Source organism: Podarcis liolepis, assembly GCF_965112155.1.
Source record: "Podarcis liolepis genome assembly, chromosome: 1".
NCBI lineage: Eukaryota > Metazoa > Chordata > Lepidosauria > Squamata > Lacertidae > Podarcis > Podarcis liolepis.
Genome location: NC_139554.1, coordinates 35,116,596 through 35,138,237, shown reverse-complemented (window position 1 = coordinate 35,138,237; position 21,642 = coordinate 35,116,596). Strand labels below are relative to the sequence as shown.

The window sequence follows — 21,642 nt, the reverse complement described above, 5'->3', positions numbered from 1 at the left end:
ACTCTAAATCACTTATACAACACCTTCAAATACAATATATTACACTGGTTCAGTATTCTCATTTCCACACGAGTATTCTTTTTAATGGAGAAGACTTCAATTTATGTTTAAGAACAAATAAACTGTAGTACTTTGACAGCCGTTCACACTTAATTCTTTGCGTTAAACCAACAGCATTCTTTTCCACAAACATCCATTGTTAGGACAATGCTCTCAGACAGAATTTATGAGAAATGGAATTATGTTACCAAGGAGATAGCATTTACTATAATGAAGAGTAGATCCTGGAAAATGGCCCCTTTTACAGCAGCTCAGAACAGAGCCACAAAAGCAATTGATTGGTCTTGGCATTTAGTCTTATATCAGCTGTGTCATCCATTGCTTCAGGAGTGAGAACACTAATCTAAAGTGACATTTCTGTTCTGGCGGGCTTTTCTGCCCTGATGAAAGCAATTACTTCATTCTTAAATGATAATTTGCTGGAGTTTCAACCACTTTAATTGATAACTTTTTGTTCTGAGAACTTCAATTGTGAAGTGATTAGCTGATTTTGTAAATAGAAATTTAAGGTGTGAAATGTACAAGTTGCTCTGAAATAAAAGTGCTCCTTACTCGAGGTAGTTCTTCCTAGCTAAATCTACACTTTTGCTGTATTTTACTATATTTTAGCTGCCAACTGGATGGTTCAAAAGGGGGATGATCCTTGCAGCATTTGGATCTTATATAAACAGCCACTATTATTGATTATGACATGGGCAATAGCAATTTATTTAATTGATGTTTGAAGCATACGTGCATTAATGCAAAGAGATGGTTTATAAACAGAGAAACCTATAGCTAAAATCTCCCAAGGCCATTTCAATCCAGAAATACCTCAAATGATTGCTTGGAATTTAAGCATCATCTCTGCTCATATAAAATGTAGGCTGTAATTAATATGATCTTTAAAGCTTTGCAAAATCTGATTGTTAAAAGATAAATTACTAAAACATATGTTTTATTTTTCTTTGTATAGCTGAGGCATTTTAAATGGCACCCGGTTCTGTATTTTCTTGCAGAGAGCCAAAAAATGGTCATTTAATGTGTTAAATTGGAAATATAAAGCAAAAATGAAGGTCAAACTGATTTAGCACATCAAACAGTCTTTGTCAGCCAAGCTTAATATATCCTGAGTTTGTGGAACAAATGAAATTTTGCTGCTGTGTTACACTTTGCTTCCAAACAACCATTACAACTGGTTTTATATATTGTGTGAGCATCAGACCATCAAACAGTGCATCTTTACTGACGTGTTGCTGCAGTGATGATCTACAGCAGCAATCTGCCATTTATATAAGGGCAAAATGTGCATCTATATTTAGTTGTGAAATTGGCCTATTATACTCTTGATGTTTACAGAGGCTAACATAAATTAATGATGACAGCTATGAGCAGTGCATTAGTTAAGCAGCAGAGTTCTTACCTTGAACTTGAAGGTTCCAGCTTTAACTTCCAGCATATATGCCAGGCAGTTTTTTCCACACATTAAAGGGAAGCTTCTGAAACCATTACCTTTTCTTGGGCAGGATTAAAGAACTTCGTTTTGTGGCCCATGCCACTCTAGATAATAACAAATAATAGTTTTGTTTACGGATCTGCCTAAATTTTGCCCTGAGAGGAAGCTGATATTTACAGCATTTTTTATTTGGTGGGGGAAGAATAATTAGGGATCTGAATAATTATTAATGCAAATGGCCAATCTGACCAAATCTGAAGTTTGCCTAGTAACCAGACTGAAAAGTTTGGCAGAGTAATGCAGTTTTCCTGGGGATTATGTTGCTTTAAATTTTTTTTTTTTATATTAAAAAAAGGTTTAACCCTCAAGTAAGTATTCGTATGCAGTTCATGTCAGAAGTGGTGAAGGTTCTGCAGCAACTATAGATTCCACTGTTAACTATGACCAGAGATCTGACAAGTATGCAGGTGTTCAAAGGTTTGTGAGTTAAAATGACGAAGGCTTTGATGAATTTTTAATAGTTGAATTTTTAATACAGGTTGGCCTTCTTTCTTTGAGCCTGCATTCCAGATTAATTGATAAATAGTAGAACTGTCTAGTGCTAGATTCTCCTAAGCAAACAAGTAGGGAAAATCTATAAAAAAAATCTGACCAGTTGACTTCTCCTTAGATCTTAGTTGTTGCATCTTTAAAGGAGAATTATGAAAGGCTTTTAACCTTACTCTTTTTCATTGCAGAGACACTTTTTCCTCATTTTTTTGGAAAAAACACCACTTTTATAAAACAGAAATATTGCCTTAACAATTGTTGAACTCCTGAGTTCAGATGCCACCTGTATGAGATGCCATGGGGGCTTGTGCATTCTCTTTCCTTGGAGTTTATCTAGAGGCTAACAGTGTGAGTTTGTTGTAACAAATTGCAAAGCAACCTAAAGACCAACAAATTTAATGCGAAATACACTTTCGTAGGATGTTGTTGTTGTTTAGTTGTTTAGTCGTGTCCGACTCTTCGTGACCCCATGGACCAGAGCACGCCAGGCACTCCTGTCTTCCACTGCCTCCCTCAGCTTGGTCAAACACATGTTTGTAGCTTCAAGAACACTGTCCAACCATCTCGACCTCTGTCGTCCCTTTTTCCTTGTGCCCTCAATCTTTCCCAACATCTTTCGTAGGATAGAGCCCATTTTATTTTATTTGCTGAACCAAAAAGTTGTGGCTATTAACTACCTTAACTGCACACAACCTTTTCTCTCTCAGAGTCAACTGCCATCAGATTATCTTGTTTCAAAATTAAATATTTGCTTGCATCCAACAGACAGAATGGCTTCAGTTTCATTTCCTTCCATGTTGAATTTGCCCCTAGAGACATAGGTAACCAAGTCAGCAACACCTCCTGCCAAGGAGGAACTAATAGATGAACTCAATTCCAGCACCTCTCAGGTGAGCGCCATTGCCATTCCAAGAGAACAAGCGAGGCACTCATGGCGAGTTCCGGCACCTCTTTTTCTAGAAAAAGGGCAATGCCTGCACTTTAGGGATGTGCCCCCAGAAATAACCCAGTCTCCAGCACCTGATCCTTGTTCTGTGATATTTCTTAATCTCAATTTACCTTCAATTTATCCAGATGTATCATACCCCATCACTACAAGGGGATTAGGACTCATACAACATCTGAACAGTCAGTGGCCTTTGAAACTGCCAGATATCACCTCAACCTCTTTTGTCAGTCTCATTTGGCAGCTTCTTATGTACAGATCTTCTGGTGTTGACTAGCGGTCCATTTCTTGCTCCATTTCTCCTGTAATTTCAGCTAGATGGCTGTGCTTTTTCAGGCCCAACATTACCACTGGGGAAATTCTACCACTATGATGATAGGAGCACTTAACATGATAATTATGCTGCCTTAAGTGATATTAGGAAATGTAAAGCAATTGCGACAGCCACAAGTGGTGCGTTCTTTGTCTTTGACTCATTATGATTCCTTCAGAAGATTCCGATTCTATCAAATAAATATCGGTATTAGGGGTTTCTTTTTGGAAATTAGACCAACAAGGCATATATATATATATATCTTTATTTTGAATTTTAACAATACAGTACTGCAGCAAATTAATTGGCAGAGAACTCCCCAACCCTGCAGCCCTTTCCTGACATCTGCCTTCATGCAAATGCCTTTTGCATTTCCACTTTCCTTTGCCCACGTCTACATGCTCTTTCTGACGGTGCCTGGGAAGGAGCCAGGAGCCAAGACAGGCAGCCATGATTAGCACTGCAAAAGAAAACACAGCCCTACATTGACTGCTATTGCAATTCTTGCGTCAAGGTTAGGAGACAAGGAGGGAAGTGGGACTGGCTGCCACCATGTCAGACAGCGCGTAGCCTTCTCTGCTTTTTAATGCTAGCTAATGCAAATGGGCACTAGATTAATGTACAAGCTGTGTCATTCCCACTGGCTTATGCCATTATATCATAGTCTCAACAACCTTTCAGCCCCTAGGGCCTTATTTTATGGTTATAGCCCTCCAAACCAATCACTATTTATTACAACTACAGTGCTGTCACTTCAAAAGACTTTTGGTAAGATGTGTAGAATATGGCAGGGTGACACTTCGCATTTCAGGAATAGCTGAATGAATTTTTGAATTTTCTCAGAATGGAAGGAGCAGTACCAAACAAAATGTTAGATGTCGTATTAAAAAGGCAATGTTAGCACAATATGAATATAAATATAATGTTTTATAATGGCATCTATCTGCGGTGTTTTAAACAAAACCGTTTGACTTTCTGGAAAAGTAAAACTGACTTGAGACTGGTTTATTATTGTGCTAAGAAAACTGCAACAAGTTAGCAAGACACACAAGGTTGGATCCAGACTTAGTCAACCTGAGAGTAGGCACATTAAAATCAATGGGGTGAGGTTTTCTACATGGGCACTTTCCCAGGAGTAATCTCTATTGAACTCAGTGGATCTTACTTCTGAGCATAGGATAACACTGTAACTGCCTAATTATGGCAGTAAACAGTAGTGCAGTGCACACAAATGTTCCTTTCATTGGGCTCAGTTGAGCCATCTTCTCTCTGGCTCCAAGTAAAAGTAATTTGTGAGTCAGTAGCCTATAGAGAACAGGGACTGTTGAATGGATATACACTGCTGTCATAGTAAATAATGTAGCAATGCACATGTTGCCAAGAAGGGGGAAAGACTGAAGGGGTCTTATGTCAGTTCCCTCTCGTTAATGCATGGACTGCACCCTATATTTGCATATTAAAGCATGATTTTTGACTTTGCATTGTGGATGGTGAAATTCAAGAACTTCGCAGTTTGTCCTACAAATTTTTAATTTGATAAATCTATACTGCAGTGGAACAGATTCCTTTAATGTCATAATTAAAAGGACATAACTGAGTGAATGTGAAGGGGGACTATGCGTGCTGTATTGTGTTCAGGTTTTTTAGGATGAGTATAGCTGTGGTTGAAATTGTGGGAGGAACTGAAGGATACCATATTTGTAAGTTTGTTGGAGTAGTGAGAGAGGAAGTGTTTTGAAGTGACAATGACAGGTTTTAAAATAAATTGTTGGGTTAGAGCCAAATTATTGGGTTGGACTCCTCCTTCTGACAAAAAGACTCCTTCTGTCCAAAGAAGTGAAGCCTCTTCAGTCGAGAAAGAGACTTTGGATAAAACTCCCTATGATAGGAACATATGAACGAGCCTTGTGCAGAAACTTGTACAGAGTTGGACAATTGGTCCACCTAGCTCACGGTTGTCCAGACAATAATGGGAAAGCATATTTCAAACTAAGAGCCACATTTCCTCATGGGCAAGTTTCTGAGGTTCCACATGCCGGTGGTGGGAGGGACCAAAGGCAAAAGTGAGTGGAGCAACTGATACGACTTTTTAAACCTTTGTACAGTGAGCTACATATCCATCCATCCAAGCAAGCAAGAGGCATTATTCTACCTCAAGGAAACATTCTAGCCAGGGAAAACCACTTGGGTAGGGCATGGATCAGGGCTGGTGAGAGGCAAGGTTAGGGATGCAGTCTTGAGGCATGGATAGAAAGGTTCCCCACCTTTGTTCAATACAACCAGTTCTATACAATCAGTAGATCTCCAAAGCTTCATGTAAGGGTCTTTTTCTAATTCTAACTGGAGATGCCAGAGACTGAACCCGAGACCTTTTCCAAGCATCTGTTTTGTGACTGAGCTGTGGATTCTCTTATTGTTTTTGGAGAAAGTGTGGCGTAACACAAGGAATTGTATTCTGTGAGCTAGTGGAGTTGAGAAGCACCAGCTGCTACTCACCATACTGTATAACGGATGGTAACTCATGAGACTGAGTTTGCTAAGCAAACTTTGCAGCAAGTATTAGGGAAGTGAGGACTATGGTGCTGTTTGCAGAGCTATTGCTAAAATTGAAAGACAGTTAATAGTAATTAATGGATAGCATTATGCTTTATGCCAAACACACAGTCCCTCTGTACTGAAATATTTCCATCTGTCCTTTTATGGTATCATATTCTCAGTTTTATCGTTTGACATTTGGACAAAACATCTGTAGCAGAGTGGGATTTTATTTTTTAAAAAAAGACATTGTGTATTATAACAAGTTACTTGTCGGTCATCTCTAGAAAGAGTACACACTCAATCGGGTTCAAAGAGTAAACTATAATTCAGTATTTTTCTCAAGCTTATATGTGCAAGAATTTCATCTCTGTATTTGGAAAATGTTTACATTAGAACTTTGACAGAACACAATATTGATGAATGCCCTACCCTATTCTTGTTTCAGTTTACAAGCCTTGAGAAAGGAAAAATCCCGAGATGCTGCTCGTTCTCGCCGGGGGAAGGAAAATTTTGAGTTCTATGAGCTGGCCAAATTGTTGCCACTCCCTGCAGCCATTACCAGCCAGCTTGACAAGGCATCCATCATCCGACTAACAATTAGCTATTTGAAGATGAGGGACTTTGCTAATCAGGGGGATCCGCCGTGGAACTTGCGAATGGAAGGACCACCACCCAACACATCAGTGAAAGGTATGAAGTTGGATGATCATAGTGTATGGAATGTGGCAGCCAGTACTGATCTCTAAATTGAAATGTTTACCATCCTTTCTTTTTTCCCTGCATATCAAATCCTTTAAAGGGATACAAATGTGGAAATCTGAGGTCTGCATGAGAAAGACACCATGTGAAGGTGAAATAAAACTCTTATTCTATTTATATTTTATTTTAAAACAGACATCTCAGCACAGCTATTGTACTGAGAAAATGAATTTTAAGTATGCATTTTTTATAGTTCAACCCAGAGTTAAATGCCTCTGAATCCATTGAAGATCTGTGATCTTAAGCACACTTAATTCTGTGTTGGATTGTAGTCATGTAGTGCAATCCCTATGCATGTTTCTTTGGAAGTAAGCTCCACTGTGTTCAGAAGGGATTTCTCATAAGCAAGTTTCCATAGGATTTCAGCCCTACAATTTTCACACTTCTGACTGAAAAAAATGCCGCTGTATGTCACTGTGAAAGAGGAAAGTCTGTTAGTTTGTTGGATCCTGTGTACAGAGATAACAATTATAATGATCTTAAGCTATTTATTATTTCATAACTCAACAGATAGGAAAGCAATTTCTCAAAAAACTGCCTGAAATTATAAGGAATTAAATCATTTAATTGAGCATAAATGCAAACCAGATATTAAAAAGGACCCAAAATTGGGTACAAACACTTCTATTTATACATTATGTCACCAAAGTTAAGTTACTAGAAGCCAAAGCAGAGTTCAGGTATTAGGTTATTGTTTGTTTCACTGTGTGTTATGAACTTGTGTGAACCTAAAATGTACTTTATAGCTTCTTATCTATAACTAAAGTCCACATTTTGAACAAATTGTAAGTTATATATAAAATGTGTGAAAGGCTCCCCTCCTCATGTTCATAGCCCATTACTTTAGTGCACTGATTCGAATCCGGACTCTTGAGTGACAAGGATTTTTTGTAACTTACTCCACGTGCATGACATTACCACACTCTACATCTATATCAAATTCAGGAAAGAGTTTCTTGTGATGGAGGTGAAAGGGGTCAGAAGCTTGGAAGTTTTAAGTGCTCAGGCATATTTCTCATGCTCTCCTTTGGGTGATGGTGAGCATGAAATTTAAAAAAGAAAAGGATGACTCACCTTTGAAAGCTTTCTTAAATAATCTCTGTTGATAGTAAATACAACAGGATTCTGTCCAGTTTTTCTTACTTTAGTCACTCATTTTTTTATGCATAACTGTGTTTCTGAAGTATAAACTGCGCTGTGCTGTTTAACCCTGTGTGCAATAAATAGTGTTTTTTACACAACGGATAAGTGTAAATTTATTTCTGATTTTTTTTAAAATTAGCACTGGACAGCTGTCTTCAGAGTAAAAACTATTTCTAACTACAGTGGTAGCTGTGCAGTACAGAACAGTCTCATTTGGACATAATACTGTTCTTGTTTCCCTCACCCCCTTTGGCGTAGCCATGAGGAGATCAAATAAGGTTGCCATACATCTGGAATTTCCTGGACATATCCAGAATACTGCAGCCGCAAGCAGCGTCTGGACAGAAATCAGCTAAATGTCCGGAAAAAGAAACCTTTCTGTCCAGATTTTCACTTTTTGAAATATGGCAACCCTAGATCAGAAGCATTTGCTTCCATTTTCAGTTAACCAGTTTGTTATTATGTCCAAACTGGGAACTGTGATTATTTTAAACTGTGATTTATCCAGCCAAGTCACTATCTCTTGAAGCTGGCTTGCTTTGACAAGCCATAGTTAAAACTAACCACAGTTTGTCTCAGCTTGTGCATCACAAGAAACTGGTTTGTTGAAAACAGAAGCAAATGCTTCCAATCGCCTCATGGAGAGGACGAGAGGGAAGGGAGTCTGAGACTTATTCACATAACACTAAACAGTATTCCAACTGTTCCCAAGTATTCCAACAAAAAGAAAAATTTATTTGAATCTGAAATAAGGAATGCAGAAGATGATGTAGCATTTAATGTTCTTACCTAGGAACTAGAAATCGTAACGTTTATGTGGATTGGCACCTGTATGTTTCAGTTGATTCTATGTTCTAATAATGGTGATGTTCTATATACTGTTGTGAATACCAGGCCTAGAGCAGAGTAGTTGCAACCACTTCCTGTATGTCAAATGCTAGGTTGGTTCTACAACAAGCCTATGGTTCTCAAGCCATCCGAGTTCTCCGTTTGACAGTCTGATAAATATTTTTACATTCATATAAAGAGTATGTACTTGGATTTACGTGATTTGCAGAACCTGTGTACTTGAGTTTTGAATTCGGGGCAAAGCTAGAATAATCTCTGTTGAAGTTGCAGGGCCAAATAAGTTTTGCAGTTGGTTTCAAGAGGGATATGTTCAAAAAGGATACGATGTATTTCACTTTTTATTCAGCTGAATAAATTGTGTTCCATTGTAGTCCTGAAATATTTTTTATTTCCTCTATTTAGGCTTTAACAGCTGACATAATTAAATATAGGTTAGTAAGATGTTTGCTCACAACAGAAGTGGTTTATAAAGGAAAGACAGGGCTCTCATATTAAGGAAGAGAAATGGGATATTTGGAAAGGACAGGCAATAGCAACAGGTAGGGGCTGCTTAATCTGTCTTCACACACCCTTCTGGATGTTTTAAACTAATTTTTAACCCAAATGAAACTCTGAAACCAGAAGTGAGCTTAACTGAAGGGGAAAGGCCTGTGGACGTTTTCCAGGGTAGAGAGGGGAGAAAATAAGGTTGTGGTGGAGCACAGCATTCTCCTGTAAGTGCCTTGTGTTCCTGTTGCTTTATGGGCTTGGGAGCACACTTTTGCTGAGATACCCTCCCAGTTTGTGACCTGTATTATAGCCTCTTTAACTTGCTTCAGTAATCTGAAACTGTGTTTGCAAACCCTTTAGCACTGTGGAGCGCCTGTTACTTCTGCTCTCTGCTTCTGGTAATCTGGATTGGATGGGCTGAACCGTCCAGTCTAATAGCCTTTTGGTCCTTTCCTGTTGTATGATTAGCAAAGAGATTGCCTCTCCACCTTAAATTACTCTTTCCTTTGAAAAACACTCTGTGTGGGATTTCTTTTTCAAGTGGTGTGGTTCTGTGGGAGTTAAATAGGCATTTGAAGCAAGAATATTGATAGCCAGAAAATGGACAGGAGCAAAAGTACATTTGAATGTACAAAAATGGTTTAATGTAATTTGGGATAAATCACTTTCTGAAAAATTGACACCAATGTTTAAATGACAAAAAAAAAAAAAACCTAAGAGACCTTCATGGTCTAAGAGACTGGTGGTGGTTTATCCAGCACACAAAGGCTGCAGGACAAAGTACTGGCCACATTCTACAATATATAGTTGTGTTAGCACCTTCCTTTATATTGACATTAGCAACTTTGGGATTCTCTCCCCTTCTGTGGTTACATGAACCTTGCTATTATTCTTTAGATCTGAACTATGCTTTCAGGTTGTGCAAAAGAGGGTGGGAGAGTGGGATGTTTAATTTGTAATTTTTCTCTTTTCAATATGTAACTTAATTTACATTTTTGCAAGTATAAAACTCAGTAAAATTAAAATAAAACAAAACAACCTTTTCTTTGTAATTGGAAGGTTTATAAAACCAGTTTGTAGAAGGTTATTTGAAATCATATAAAACACACACTATTGCATTATTTTGGTAAATGGCATTAGGTTTTATGTGAGAAGCTGCTACATGTGGGATCAGCTCATCAGTGCCTAAGTTTCCTTTCTTCACTAGTTTTATTTGAATATAAACCCGTTACATATTACGGACATCTTTTTGAAATTATCCCAAATATATAAGACATAAAAATACATTAATTCTCATGTAGCATGGTATTCTATTTCTATTTTGAATGGATAAATAATTTCATAAATATCCTGCAGCAGTATAACAATATGGCTCCTAAAACTACAATAAAAGCACTGGGCTTTGGCTTGGAATCAGCCTGATCCCCTCTTTGCTTTTCCTTCTGTGATGGAACCCCTATTTGGGGACTTCCCTGGGTTTTTCTGGCCCATGTAGGACCAGTCTGGATAGTTGGCCTTGGTGAAGATTTGACGTTTTCTCTCCCAAACAGTTTTTGATCTGGGCTTCCACTGAAATGAGGCTGCATTTTAAGTTGTATTTTAATCAGTTGTTTTTATACCTGATGTTATGAGCCTGGTCTTGGCTGGGGAGGGTGGGATATAAATAAAATTTATTATTATTATTATTGTTATCATTATTATTATTATTCTCCTCAGTACTTTGTGTCTGCCCAAGTGGGCTCCTAAAGGCATTTGGAGAATGCATGAGAAATACTTACGCTGTATAAACCATGGCTATTTGAAACAATGAGATGGCTGTTCTTGTTAATAATTCCATATACAAGCTTAGTTTTAGATTTGTCCCTGATGACTATAGCAATTTAATCATTTTAATTTAGAGCTTCAGAAAGGTGCTTTGCTCTGCCCTGTCTACAAAGGCTGATGAATTTGTTTTCTTATGCATGTTTTGTATGGATTATTCCAAGTTGCGCTTGCAGAAAGAACATTCAGGTGACACTGTGTAATATTTCCCAAGTCAATTACTTCATGGAAATGATATGTTAAACAATTGCAAAGCAAGAGATAGTTTCCGCCATTGTTTTTAGAAAGATATGTATTGTTCCAGATCAAATATACATTATTCAAGGAATGACCATGCATTTCCAGCTGTGGTTCAGCTAAATAACTGATTATTGTAACCTTTAAAGAAATTTCATTGTCATTACTATTGGTTTAAGCACTTCTCTATTCATAGTAATCTTTGTTTGGAGGACATCTAGAAAACATTTTATCTTTTATTAATCTGAAAAGCAATAGCCATTGAGATGACATTTGCTAACGCTAGATAATTTTTCTAGTATAGCAGACTTCAGCTCTCCCCCCACACCCAGTCATTGTTACTTGGGGAATAGAAGCAACTGACTGCAATAATATACTCGTTTTGCAGTAGTTGACTTCAAGATCAAGATAAAATTATCCTATAATGCAGATTCATGTCAGATATAATACTAAAGAAATATGTAATAAAATGATATTCATTCTATGTATAGGAAACAGAGATCTAATTTAAACAGAACAATTATGTGGCTAGTACATACTTAGGACAAACCGTTATTATCAATGTGACTGTTAAAAGATCTGTCATACCCATTATTTTAGCCTCATATGTCATATTCTGTTGTATTCTAAATATTAATTTTGGAAGGTGAATATATGCTCTAGTTCTGCCATGAACCTGGAATTGTAAACGTACAACTACCTTCACATAGAATTTTGAGTTTTGTTTTTCAAATGACACTCAGTACCAAATTCACTAATAACCTTGGACTTGGCAATGCATTTGGCGTTTAAAGTAGGAACCATAGAATTCAAGATTGCTTTAAAAAATCTGTCATCAGATTCATTCTGAATCTGAATAGGGATGCATAGCATACCAGATCACACACACAGATCTTCCCAGAGGCCTCCGGATCCTGGAAAACCTCCATAATATGGCATGTTTTAGAAGCCATAGCCTGATTTCAAGTGATGTCCTCTAGCCAATCTAGAAGTAATTAGAAAAAGGAATGGGAATGGTCTAGTAAAGACCTCAGCAGGAATAGAAGCTTTCAGGCCCTGACAGAGCCACATGACTGGCATTTAGGTATGTCTAGCATGCCCGATGTGCCTGGCATGCTCTGGTCCATGGGGGTCACAAAGAGTTGGACACGACTAAACAACAAAGCATGCTAAATGGATCCCATAAGAATCCCAATATGGCAGGAACCTTCAGGAGCTCCTCAATATTCTGGTGTGGAGAAATATTTCACGGAATTCTCTTGGATGGATGGTTCATCATTAATTGTTGCATTAATCTTTTCTGTTTGTGGCCCCACAACTACCCACAGTTCCCACAGCATGACAGATGTAACTACTCCCTCTCGCTGCTATTATTCATGAATCCTCATAATATTCATATGTAAGATCAAAGCAAGTAGACCTTCTAATGAGTCTTGCTGGTATTCTTCTTTAGAGCTGCAATGTTGTAATTAAAGGTAGACTAAATTATTTGGCCCAAACTTTTCATCTGCTTTGGAGGCGAGATGAAAATTCCCCCCACAGATTGTAATATGTGGACTTGCCTATAATCAACTTCTTTTTATCTGGAGCAGCTTACCTTTATTGAAGACGAAGCTGCATAGGGTTATGCCCTGTGCCCATTTTTGTCCAAAGAACTGGGGCAGGTGAGCAAGAATGCCCAGGAAAGCACTGTGTTGGGACTGCATCCTTACCATCGGACTATTGTCTGGCAAGTGGTTATCTAGTCCAGATGGCCATTCAAGGAAGGGCAGTCCACCACCTCTCATGGGTGTCTGTTCCACTGTCAAACAGCTCTTACCATGAGAAAGTTCTTCCTGATGTTTAGTTGGAATCTCCTTTCTTGTAACTTGAATCCATTGGTTTGGGTCCTACAACATTTGTTTCCTTTGCAGATGTGTTCCAAATAACTTATGAAACTAATAACATACGATACATTGAAGTGTCATGTGCTTTCAGTGGGGTCTAGCTCTTGAGGTTACTGAATGGGGCTGATATTTTGGTGGGCTAATGATGCAGATTTCAGCTAAGCAACCACAGAAGTAGCATACTGCTTTACAAGGTAATAAAATGATTCATCCTAATGAGGGAATTAACTCCCCAGTGAGAAGAATTAGAGGAACAGTTATTTTTGTTAGCACTTGGTAGTTTTTGAAAAGCTTATTTTAAGTATAATTTATAAGAAAATTATATTCATGTTCACAAAGAGTTATGAATGGGTGGGCCTAGATTCCGTTCCAAACTGAACTTATGTTTGTGTCTTTGAGTTGCTACTGAAATGGAAAGTTGTGGCAGTGAAGTGGAAGAACTTGTACAGCTGTTTAATTTGTACATCTTTCCCAATACAGTAGTACCTCGGGTTAAGTACTTAATTCATTCCGGAGGTCCGCTCTTAACCTGAAACTGTTCTTAACCTGAAGCACCACTTTAGCTAATGGGGCCTCCTGCTACTGTCGCGCCACCGGAGCACGATTTCTGTTCTCATCTTGAAGCAAATTTCTTAACCCGAGGTAATATTTCTGGGTTAGCGGAGTCTGTAACCTGAAGCGTATGTAATCTGAAGCGTATGTAACCCGAGGTACCACTGTATGATTTTGGCATGCCTTTTGGATCTTTGGTTATTGGTGCTTTTTCTGTTCTGTTCTTTTCTGTTCTTCTCTTTTTTTCTTTTTTTAATTAAAAAAGTGTCTGAGAATAAGAAATAAGGCAGGTTCTAAATTTAAAGCAAATGTTTTAAAATGCATGAATGACTAGCATCTGGTGTTTTTGCCAATTTGGGGGAAGATAGCTAAAGGCCAGGTTCAAGGTGAATCAGAATGTAGCATTGTTGGGATCTAATCTTGACAGCAACGATAACCCTGACACAGGCACAAGTTAAGAAAAGCGTGATTTTGACCTCCCCCCCCCCAAAAAAGTGGAGCAACTGGTTGCTAAACACTTTTAATTCTGAGAATCACAGCCTTTCTGACTTAGCAATAATTGTTATGGCGATGCCAACAGATCAATCCAACAATGTTAGAGAAAAGGCAGAACTTATGGATGTACATGCTGGACCCATTAACACTGCCTGGCCTCAAGCTGGAGGATAGCACCAGCATCTCTTAGCTATGGCGAATGAAGGCCACCTGAGCATTTCATCCTTAGAAGCTCTGTAACTTCCACCTTGGAAAAAGCTTTTTTTTTTTTGCCACAGCAACGGATGGAGGAAGATGCAGAAATGTTTTACTACAGTCATACCTTGGAAGTCGAACGGAATCCGTTCGGAAACCAAAGCACGGCTTCTGATTGGCTGCATGAAGCTCCTTCAGCCAATTGGAAGCTGCAGAAGCCCCGTCGGACGTTCGGCTTCCAAAAATAGTTCGCAAACCGGAACACTCACTTGTGGGTTTGTGGCGTTTGGGAGCCAAAACGTTCGAGAATTAAGCTGTTCGGAAACCAAGGTACAAGTGTGTTAGAATTTTAAAATTATGTTTTGTTAGTCATTATTTTTATACTTACACACAGAGAGATTCCTTGAAATCAAGTGATTTAAATTCATTGAATTCCAGGCTTAGGCAAACTCAGCCCTCCAGATCTTTTGGGACTACAACTCCCATCATCCCTAGCTAACAGGACCAGTGGTCAGGGATGATGGGAGTTGTAGTCCTAAAAAACATCTAAAGGGCCGAGTTTGCCTATGCCTGGTTTAAAATGAATCAACAAAGAGAGTCAGTTAGAACTGACCCATAATTTTTATATGGACCCATAATTTATATAAATTTTATGAAGAAAGGATTTAAGATTACTGTTGTTTATCCAAATGAAATAAAACATTTTTTTCCCTCTGAATTGATTGATTCTAACTAATCTGAAGTCCTTTTCATGTTCAGGGTATGATAAGAAATCACTAAATGTACTCTTGTGCATGACTGCCTGTTTGATTCTCTCTTTGGATTAGTTGAATGCACCTCATAGACATGTTTTAGTTGTCATTTCTGCTTTCATTTGTCTCAAATGGAAACAGTGGCTTTTGTTTCCTATGGGTCATTGCCACATGGATGTGCAGAATTGCCTGCCACACTTCATTCATCATCCGTATCACACAGATAAGCAATACATACACATTTTGTTCTGATTATTTACACACAATTCAGTGAATACACATTTTTAAACAGTGAATTTATTTAGAATTATCCTGATGACCATTTTGTATGTTAATTTTTTATGTTAACCAGTTCATGGAGACTTAGGAGATGCAAAGTCAAGCATTCCTGCAGTGTTGCATTTTAAAAACTGAAATTAACCATAATTAAATTTCCAATAAGTCCAGATCTCTCCATTTCATGCTTTCAAATGATAACAGTTCATGTTTAACAGTGATACACAGATATATATATCTATGCATTTTACCAAATAATCTTACTATAAATCTCGATCCTCCTTCAACCTGAATTAGATACCCCAAAGACTTAGAAAAATAAGTACATTGGGCTATATGTACAAGCAGAAGGAGCTCATCCATATCAGTCTGCCTGTTTCTTAAAATCTTTGGAGGAGAGGGCATTATGTGGCAACCTGAGATAAAGCCTTCTCTGTGGCAGTGCCCTGTTTGTAGAACACTCTCCCTTTACATATTGCTATCATTTTGGCAACTAGTTATATGTATTTTTAATGCATTCTAAAAAAAAAAAAAAAAAAACCAGTTGCTAACTGTAGCCTGCTGTGATCTTTCTAGCTGCTTTTATTTCTTAGGTGGTTCGTTTATTGTTGTTTATTTTATAATTTTGGTTGTTAGGTTCTTTTATATGTTTTGTATCCCACTTAGATGAAGGGCAGATTTTAAATATTTTAAATAAATAATCCAATTTTCAATTCAGAATGGATTGTTTAGTGGTACAAGTGGTGCTGTGGAAACTTCAAAGATACTTCCAGCTGTGTGTAGAGTTTTCCTCATGCACAGGTTGCTATGTAGGATTGCAGCCCTAGTTAATAAAAGTATTATAGCCTAAGGACAAACCTTCTAAGAAAAAAATAAACACAAACTGTAAAGTATCAACTGACATTTAATTATTTAAGTGACCCAAAATGTACAGTATGTTCAGTTCTTATCAAAATTTTAGTAGTTTCCTCAGCCAGCTTTTTTTTCTGCATTTGCAAAAATGTTGTTCAAGAAACAAGGAAATCTTATATGAATCTTGCCAATCAGTTTTGGCATGTATTTGTTATTCCCTTCCTGTCTTCATTTTCATTTTCATCTCTCACTTTCCTGTCCATGATTGCTATATTCTTGAACACAATGCCTACACCTCAAAAAACTGTCATCTCCAGGTGGTTTCAATGAGTTGAAGTGACTACATAGGACACTTGAAGGGCTGTAGCCCAGTTTCAAGCTGGTAAATAAATTGTCTGGGTGTGGACTAGATAACCCTAAGAGTCCCTCCCAACTCTATGATTCTATAAGTAAAAATGCAGCCCATCCATTGTGGCTATCATACAACCTCCACTTACCTTAGAAGAACTTGAATGGGAAAATCACATATTCAATAGGCAGATCATTCTGTGAGTGAAAGGATTTCCCCCTGCATGTTCAGGGGGAAGAGAGAGAAGAAATCTCACTGAGCTGGCACTGATTTTTTCACTAGTGCAACATTAGCTGTATATCACCCTCAGTAGCTTACACAATAAAGTATAAGCATGTACACAAGCAGGATCATGTATGGTATTTCTCATCCTGCTTTGTGAATATTTGTCCTCCTTTGGTGTTTCTGCTACTTCGTTTTCAAGTTCCTCCATCAGGATCAGGACAGCATTCTGGGATAGCATGAAAAAGAGATTCAGCATCACTTTCTTCTTGGGGAGAGGATTTATCCCCTCTGAGTCAATGAGTCCTGCCTCCGTGGAGGGAGATGGTCTCAGTTCAAGTTCTTGCAGCTGCAACAACAGTGATACTAAAAGACCCACAATAGAGTTGAATGTGGAGCAAGTTCTAACCACACTGGGTGCCAAGCCTGAAGGGTACCACAGGGTATCGCAGCTATGACATAGTAAATTGAGCAGAATGGGAGGCAAGAGGTGGGGATGGGCAGGCACTGAATTCTGGCCTCGCACAGGGCACCACTGAAATTTGCAAGACGAAAGTCCGCCTTGTTAGGAGGAATTTAGGAGGAGAAAGTCTTGACTGATAAAGAGATTTTTGTTGAGTAACAATAAGTGTGGCAGTGAACCAGCTGGGCATAATTATTATTTTCAGGCTCTTCTGGCTAACAGGTGATGGATAGAACAAATCAGGTTTCCAGAGAATAAGACCCTCTTTCTACAAGTAACAGAGCAAGAAGAGAGGGTAGCCCTCTCAGGCTGCTGACATCTGCATTGCCAAAGCTTATACATACTGTGCCTGGTGCGCCCCTTTTATGTGACCCTAGATAGCATCCTAATCTCTCTGAAACTGTCCAAAATATTTTCCTTTGGAAGACATACTAGAGGACAATGCTCAGTATCACTAAAGGATTTCTTATACCCTTGCAGCAGACTACAAATTAATTAACTTGCACCCTGTCTGGTGTGCATGTGTGTAATCTTTCAGTCATGATTTGGCAGAGCTATGTGACATTTTGGTTAATTCAGGGACATTGTTTCATGGATAACGTGGAAGAGATTTTTCTTCAGAAATTTCAGCCTGCCATTTTTAAAGAGGAAAGAATTATTAGATAATTGCTTTAGTTTTTTGAGTGCTATTTATTTTTATTTTGCTTTGGTCTCTATATATACTTTATAGTGATTTTAGTATGTCAACTCTTTAAATTCTGACAGTGGGACTTTGCCCTTAAAAAATAGGGCAGAAGTGAATGAATGAATGACTAGTCTGTTTCAGCTGGCACATGGAGGCAAGTTGAGCTCTCCTAGAATATCAATTGTTAGATTAGTCTATCTGAACCTATTAGTTTTCCAAGACTAGATAAAAAATTGTTGTGGGTTATGTAGTAGACAATACCATCAAGGAACTGAACACAATCCAATTGGAAAAAGGGTTAGTTCTCTCTTCAAAGGAGTGCTTGTTTCTCTGGGCAGATCAAAACTTTTCTATCAAGATGAAACTTGTGTATAATGTCACAAGCATCACGTCTTACTGGTAAAATAAAAGGTTTCTGGGCCTGGGGGAGTGGACTTCCAGTGCTAGAATCTTCACACATCAGGTTCAGATTGTTGATGTTGGATCTGTTTAATGTTACGAAAATCATCAGATGCACTCGAGTCTCTGTCTCATAGTCCTGTCTACTTGATAAGAGGTTGCAGATACCTAATGGCAACATGACCGGAAAAGTTTGTGTATCGCCTTCCTGCAGATACTTCAGCAAATTAGCACGCCTAGGAGTCTATGGTTTTCAGAAGTCCAGCCTATCTTGACACTCCTCCTCCAAAATTTCCAGTCAACTGCTATATAGATGTTAAGTATTCCAAAGCTTTATAGCAGCTTGGAACCTGAAAAGCACCAATTAACTCCCTAAGTGTAGTATGATCAGGTCCTCTCTACCCACCTATATGGTGTCCATAAATCACATATGTGATGGTATCCCCTATGGATCCATAAGTACTCCTTATTTTAGGAGTACTAAAAGAAGGGGTGGATCAGGATCTTACAGCAAAAGCAGAAGCTACATTTATCTCCATCCTCTGCTACATGAATAGGCAGCTTTTTCATGAAGTTATGGTGTCCCCTTACTAGTCACTGGTTCCCTATGTGGAATTAAAATCTGTTCTCCCAGTTTTTACGCTTATATGAGCCTGCTGTGAAATTCATACTTCTAGTAGTGTCAAAGGTGTAAAGATCAACCTTGGCTAGGTGACTTATTGCAGTCATCACTGATGCATGCAAAACATCCAGAGAGTAGGTGCTAGAGGGAATCAGCTCATTCTGTTAGGAGAACAGGTAGCTCAGCCATTTTTCCTGTATTCCTGTCTCTTGCCATCCCAGCCATTTTGGGATGTCTTCCTGATCCTGACTAGAGCTAAGACTTAACAGGTAAGGTAACAAAAGTTTTGCTTTCTAACATCATGTCATATCTTTCCATGTTCAGACTGTGTGCAAAAATAAGGGGAGTGGAGAATAGAATGGAAAACAATGTTATAACATTACTTTAATTTTCACTTTACCATTCTGATTGATGGATAATGTATAGTAATGTTGTTCAGACTAGTGTAGTAGTGTATAGACCAGATGATATAATACATTATATTGTATTCACCCAAAATCTATATATTTGTCAGCTGGCTGTCATATAATAGGGACATTTTTCTAAATTAAGCAGTTAAAAATGCTTGCTGTTGACAATGAGCATAATTTCCTCTGTCTTAGTGATTGCTCTAAAATCTCTCTGATGACAAGTATGATGCAAAGACAAAAGATTATGCCATTGAAAAATGCATGTACGTTAAGGGTTACACAGCTGTTTGAAATTAGTTTACATTTTGAAGAACAGAGCAAAACAACTTAGGGAATAAGCTGTTTACGAGTACTGCAGTAGGTAGCAATATTTTTATGATGGAAATTCATGCAACTAAGAACTTGGGTAAGGACTATATATTTTTTTGTTTTTTATTAAATTTATCCCACCCTTTCAAAGCTGCCCAGTGTGGCAAACACATCAGTGTCAGAACAACACAATTAAAATAAAGCAGTGGCATGTTAAAAGACATCTAAAAATAGTTAAACACACACACACTACCATAGTATTGTTTCAACCTTTGGGGAGGTGGGGTAATATTTCATCCTTCGTCTTCAAGGCCATAATTTCTAATACAACATGGAATGGGCCAAAGGATCTATGAATTGGTGTAAATAAATTCCACTCTCCCATCCCAACTCTCTGCTCAGTGTAGTATTGGACCTTGCCTCCGCCACCTTCTGGTTCCCTGCCACCTCCATCTTTGCTGTCATTGCGAGGAAGAAGAGAGTTGTCCCTGCCCCTCTTTGCTTCTCTCCCTCAGCTCATTATATGGCAGCATTATGCTAGTATTATACCCGCTCCTGATTCTTATTTTCAACCTACGTACAATTTTATATACTCTAGTCAAGACCTCATTAAAGGACTCCCTTAATCCACTTGGAATAGATCATTTTATCTAAGGTGTCATTTTATCCTTTTCCCTTCCTTGTTGCATTAATGTCAGCAGGTAGCGTAAATGATAACCATTCCTATATATTAAAGTGCTGTGCATATGTGTGTGCTCGCAAATACAAATCGTGTCCTTAATACATGTGAATTTTGGATCCATATGCCAAGAGATGCTGAGGGACAAAATATTGTTGGGGAGAGAGAGAAAAGAAGCTACGTTAGCAATTATCTTAATTTAGGACTCTGTGTCCTTTAATCCAGTACTAACATGGAATAATTCCCTCTTCAGGTCATCTCCAGGCTGTAAATTTTGTCTCCGTACAATGGTTCCCCATGGATATATTAATGAGAATGTCCTGGATGAACCAGGGTATTCCATCACTATTTGGGGACAACTGTTCCACAGTGGATGAAAATGTGCTTCTGTAATTGTAGAATTCACTGAAGAGAAGCATTTTTTGGTGCCACGGACCTTACTGAAAGGCTCTTTTGAGGGGCGGGGAAGTACTCTAGTGTTCCTCATAATTTCCATAACCTTCTCTGGAGTGCTCCGATGGTGTTTCCTGCTTGGCAGGGGACATGGGGTACGCTCAACTACATGAAAAATTCAAGTGCGTATCAGGAAATGTACATTTGCACCATTAAAGAGGATCAAAGGGCTCTATTACCCTAGTACAGCAAATCTACTTGTATCAGACTTTTTGTGGTTTGGAAAGTGACAAGGAAATGCACACCACAAACAAATCAGGATGAATGGGACACAAATTCGCATAGTCGTATAATTGCCCTGCACATTAAAAAAAAGGCTCTGTAAAGATGGGGTGCAATCGAACTTATTTGTAAGCTTTGTGCAAGTAAATCAGGATGGATACTAAATAAATGTGTCATCTTAAGGGGTCCTACAAGTAAACAATGCTCAACATGTAGTTGCCTCATTGAATTATAAAGCAACATTTCAATATTTTGAGTATCATTCTACTGTGGCTGCTACTGCTGCTGAGAGCCTTCTTTAGAACATTGTGACCTCAGTTGAAAAAAGGAGGTTTTTGGTTTTTTTTGTGGAACACTGAACAATCAGATCAGGCCAAAGAGAGCTAAGAGTCCTTAGCCCATTTGGTGTATATCCAAAGCAAATTCATAATGTCTTCACTTAGCTAAATGAACAGGAAGGAAATTTCTGAAATGTACTCGGACCCAAATTTGAATTGCTCCTGCCATGATAATGGATGGGAGATGGGAAGCTTGCCATCCCAGCCCCTTTCCTGTTCCTCTTTGCTGTAGAAGCATCCTGTTCATTGAAAGATTTCTGTACGGCCAGTTCAGCTCAGTAACTTTCATATGACACATGAGAGACTGAAAGCTGGATTGCTGTAAAACACTGTATTAGGAGTGC

At 38.3% G+C, this 21,642-nt stretch overlaps 1 protein-coding gene across 11 annotated transcripts in view; it reads left to right on the top strand.

The window, feature by feature from the left end:
• Nucleotides 1-21,642, top strand: part of NPAS3 (neuronal PAS domain protein 3) — a 625,716-nt gene that overhangs the window by 179,140 nt on the left and 424,934 nt on the right. For 8 of the 11 annotated variants that reach the window (XM_083506523.1, XM_083506519.1, XM_083506525.1 and 5 more), the window contains 2 exons: nucleotides 6,287-6,531; nucleotides 6,641-6,691. In XM_083506523.1, the coding sequence (XP_083362649.1) occupies nucleotides 6,287-6,531; nucleotides 6,641-6,691 (296 nt within the window). The remainder of the gene's footprint in view (nucleotides 1-6,286; nucleotides 6,532-6,640; nucleotides 6,692-21,642) is intronic. The other 3 variants (XM_083506522.1, XM_083506527.1, XM_083506521.1) reach the window with 1 other exon arrangement.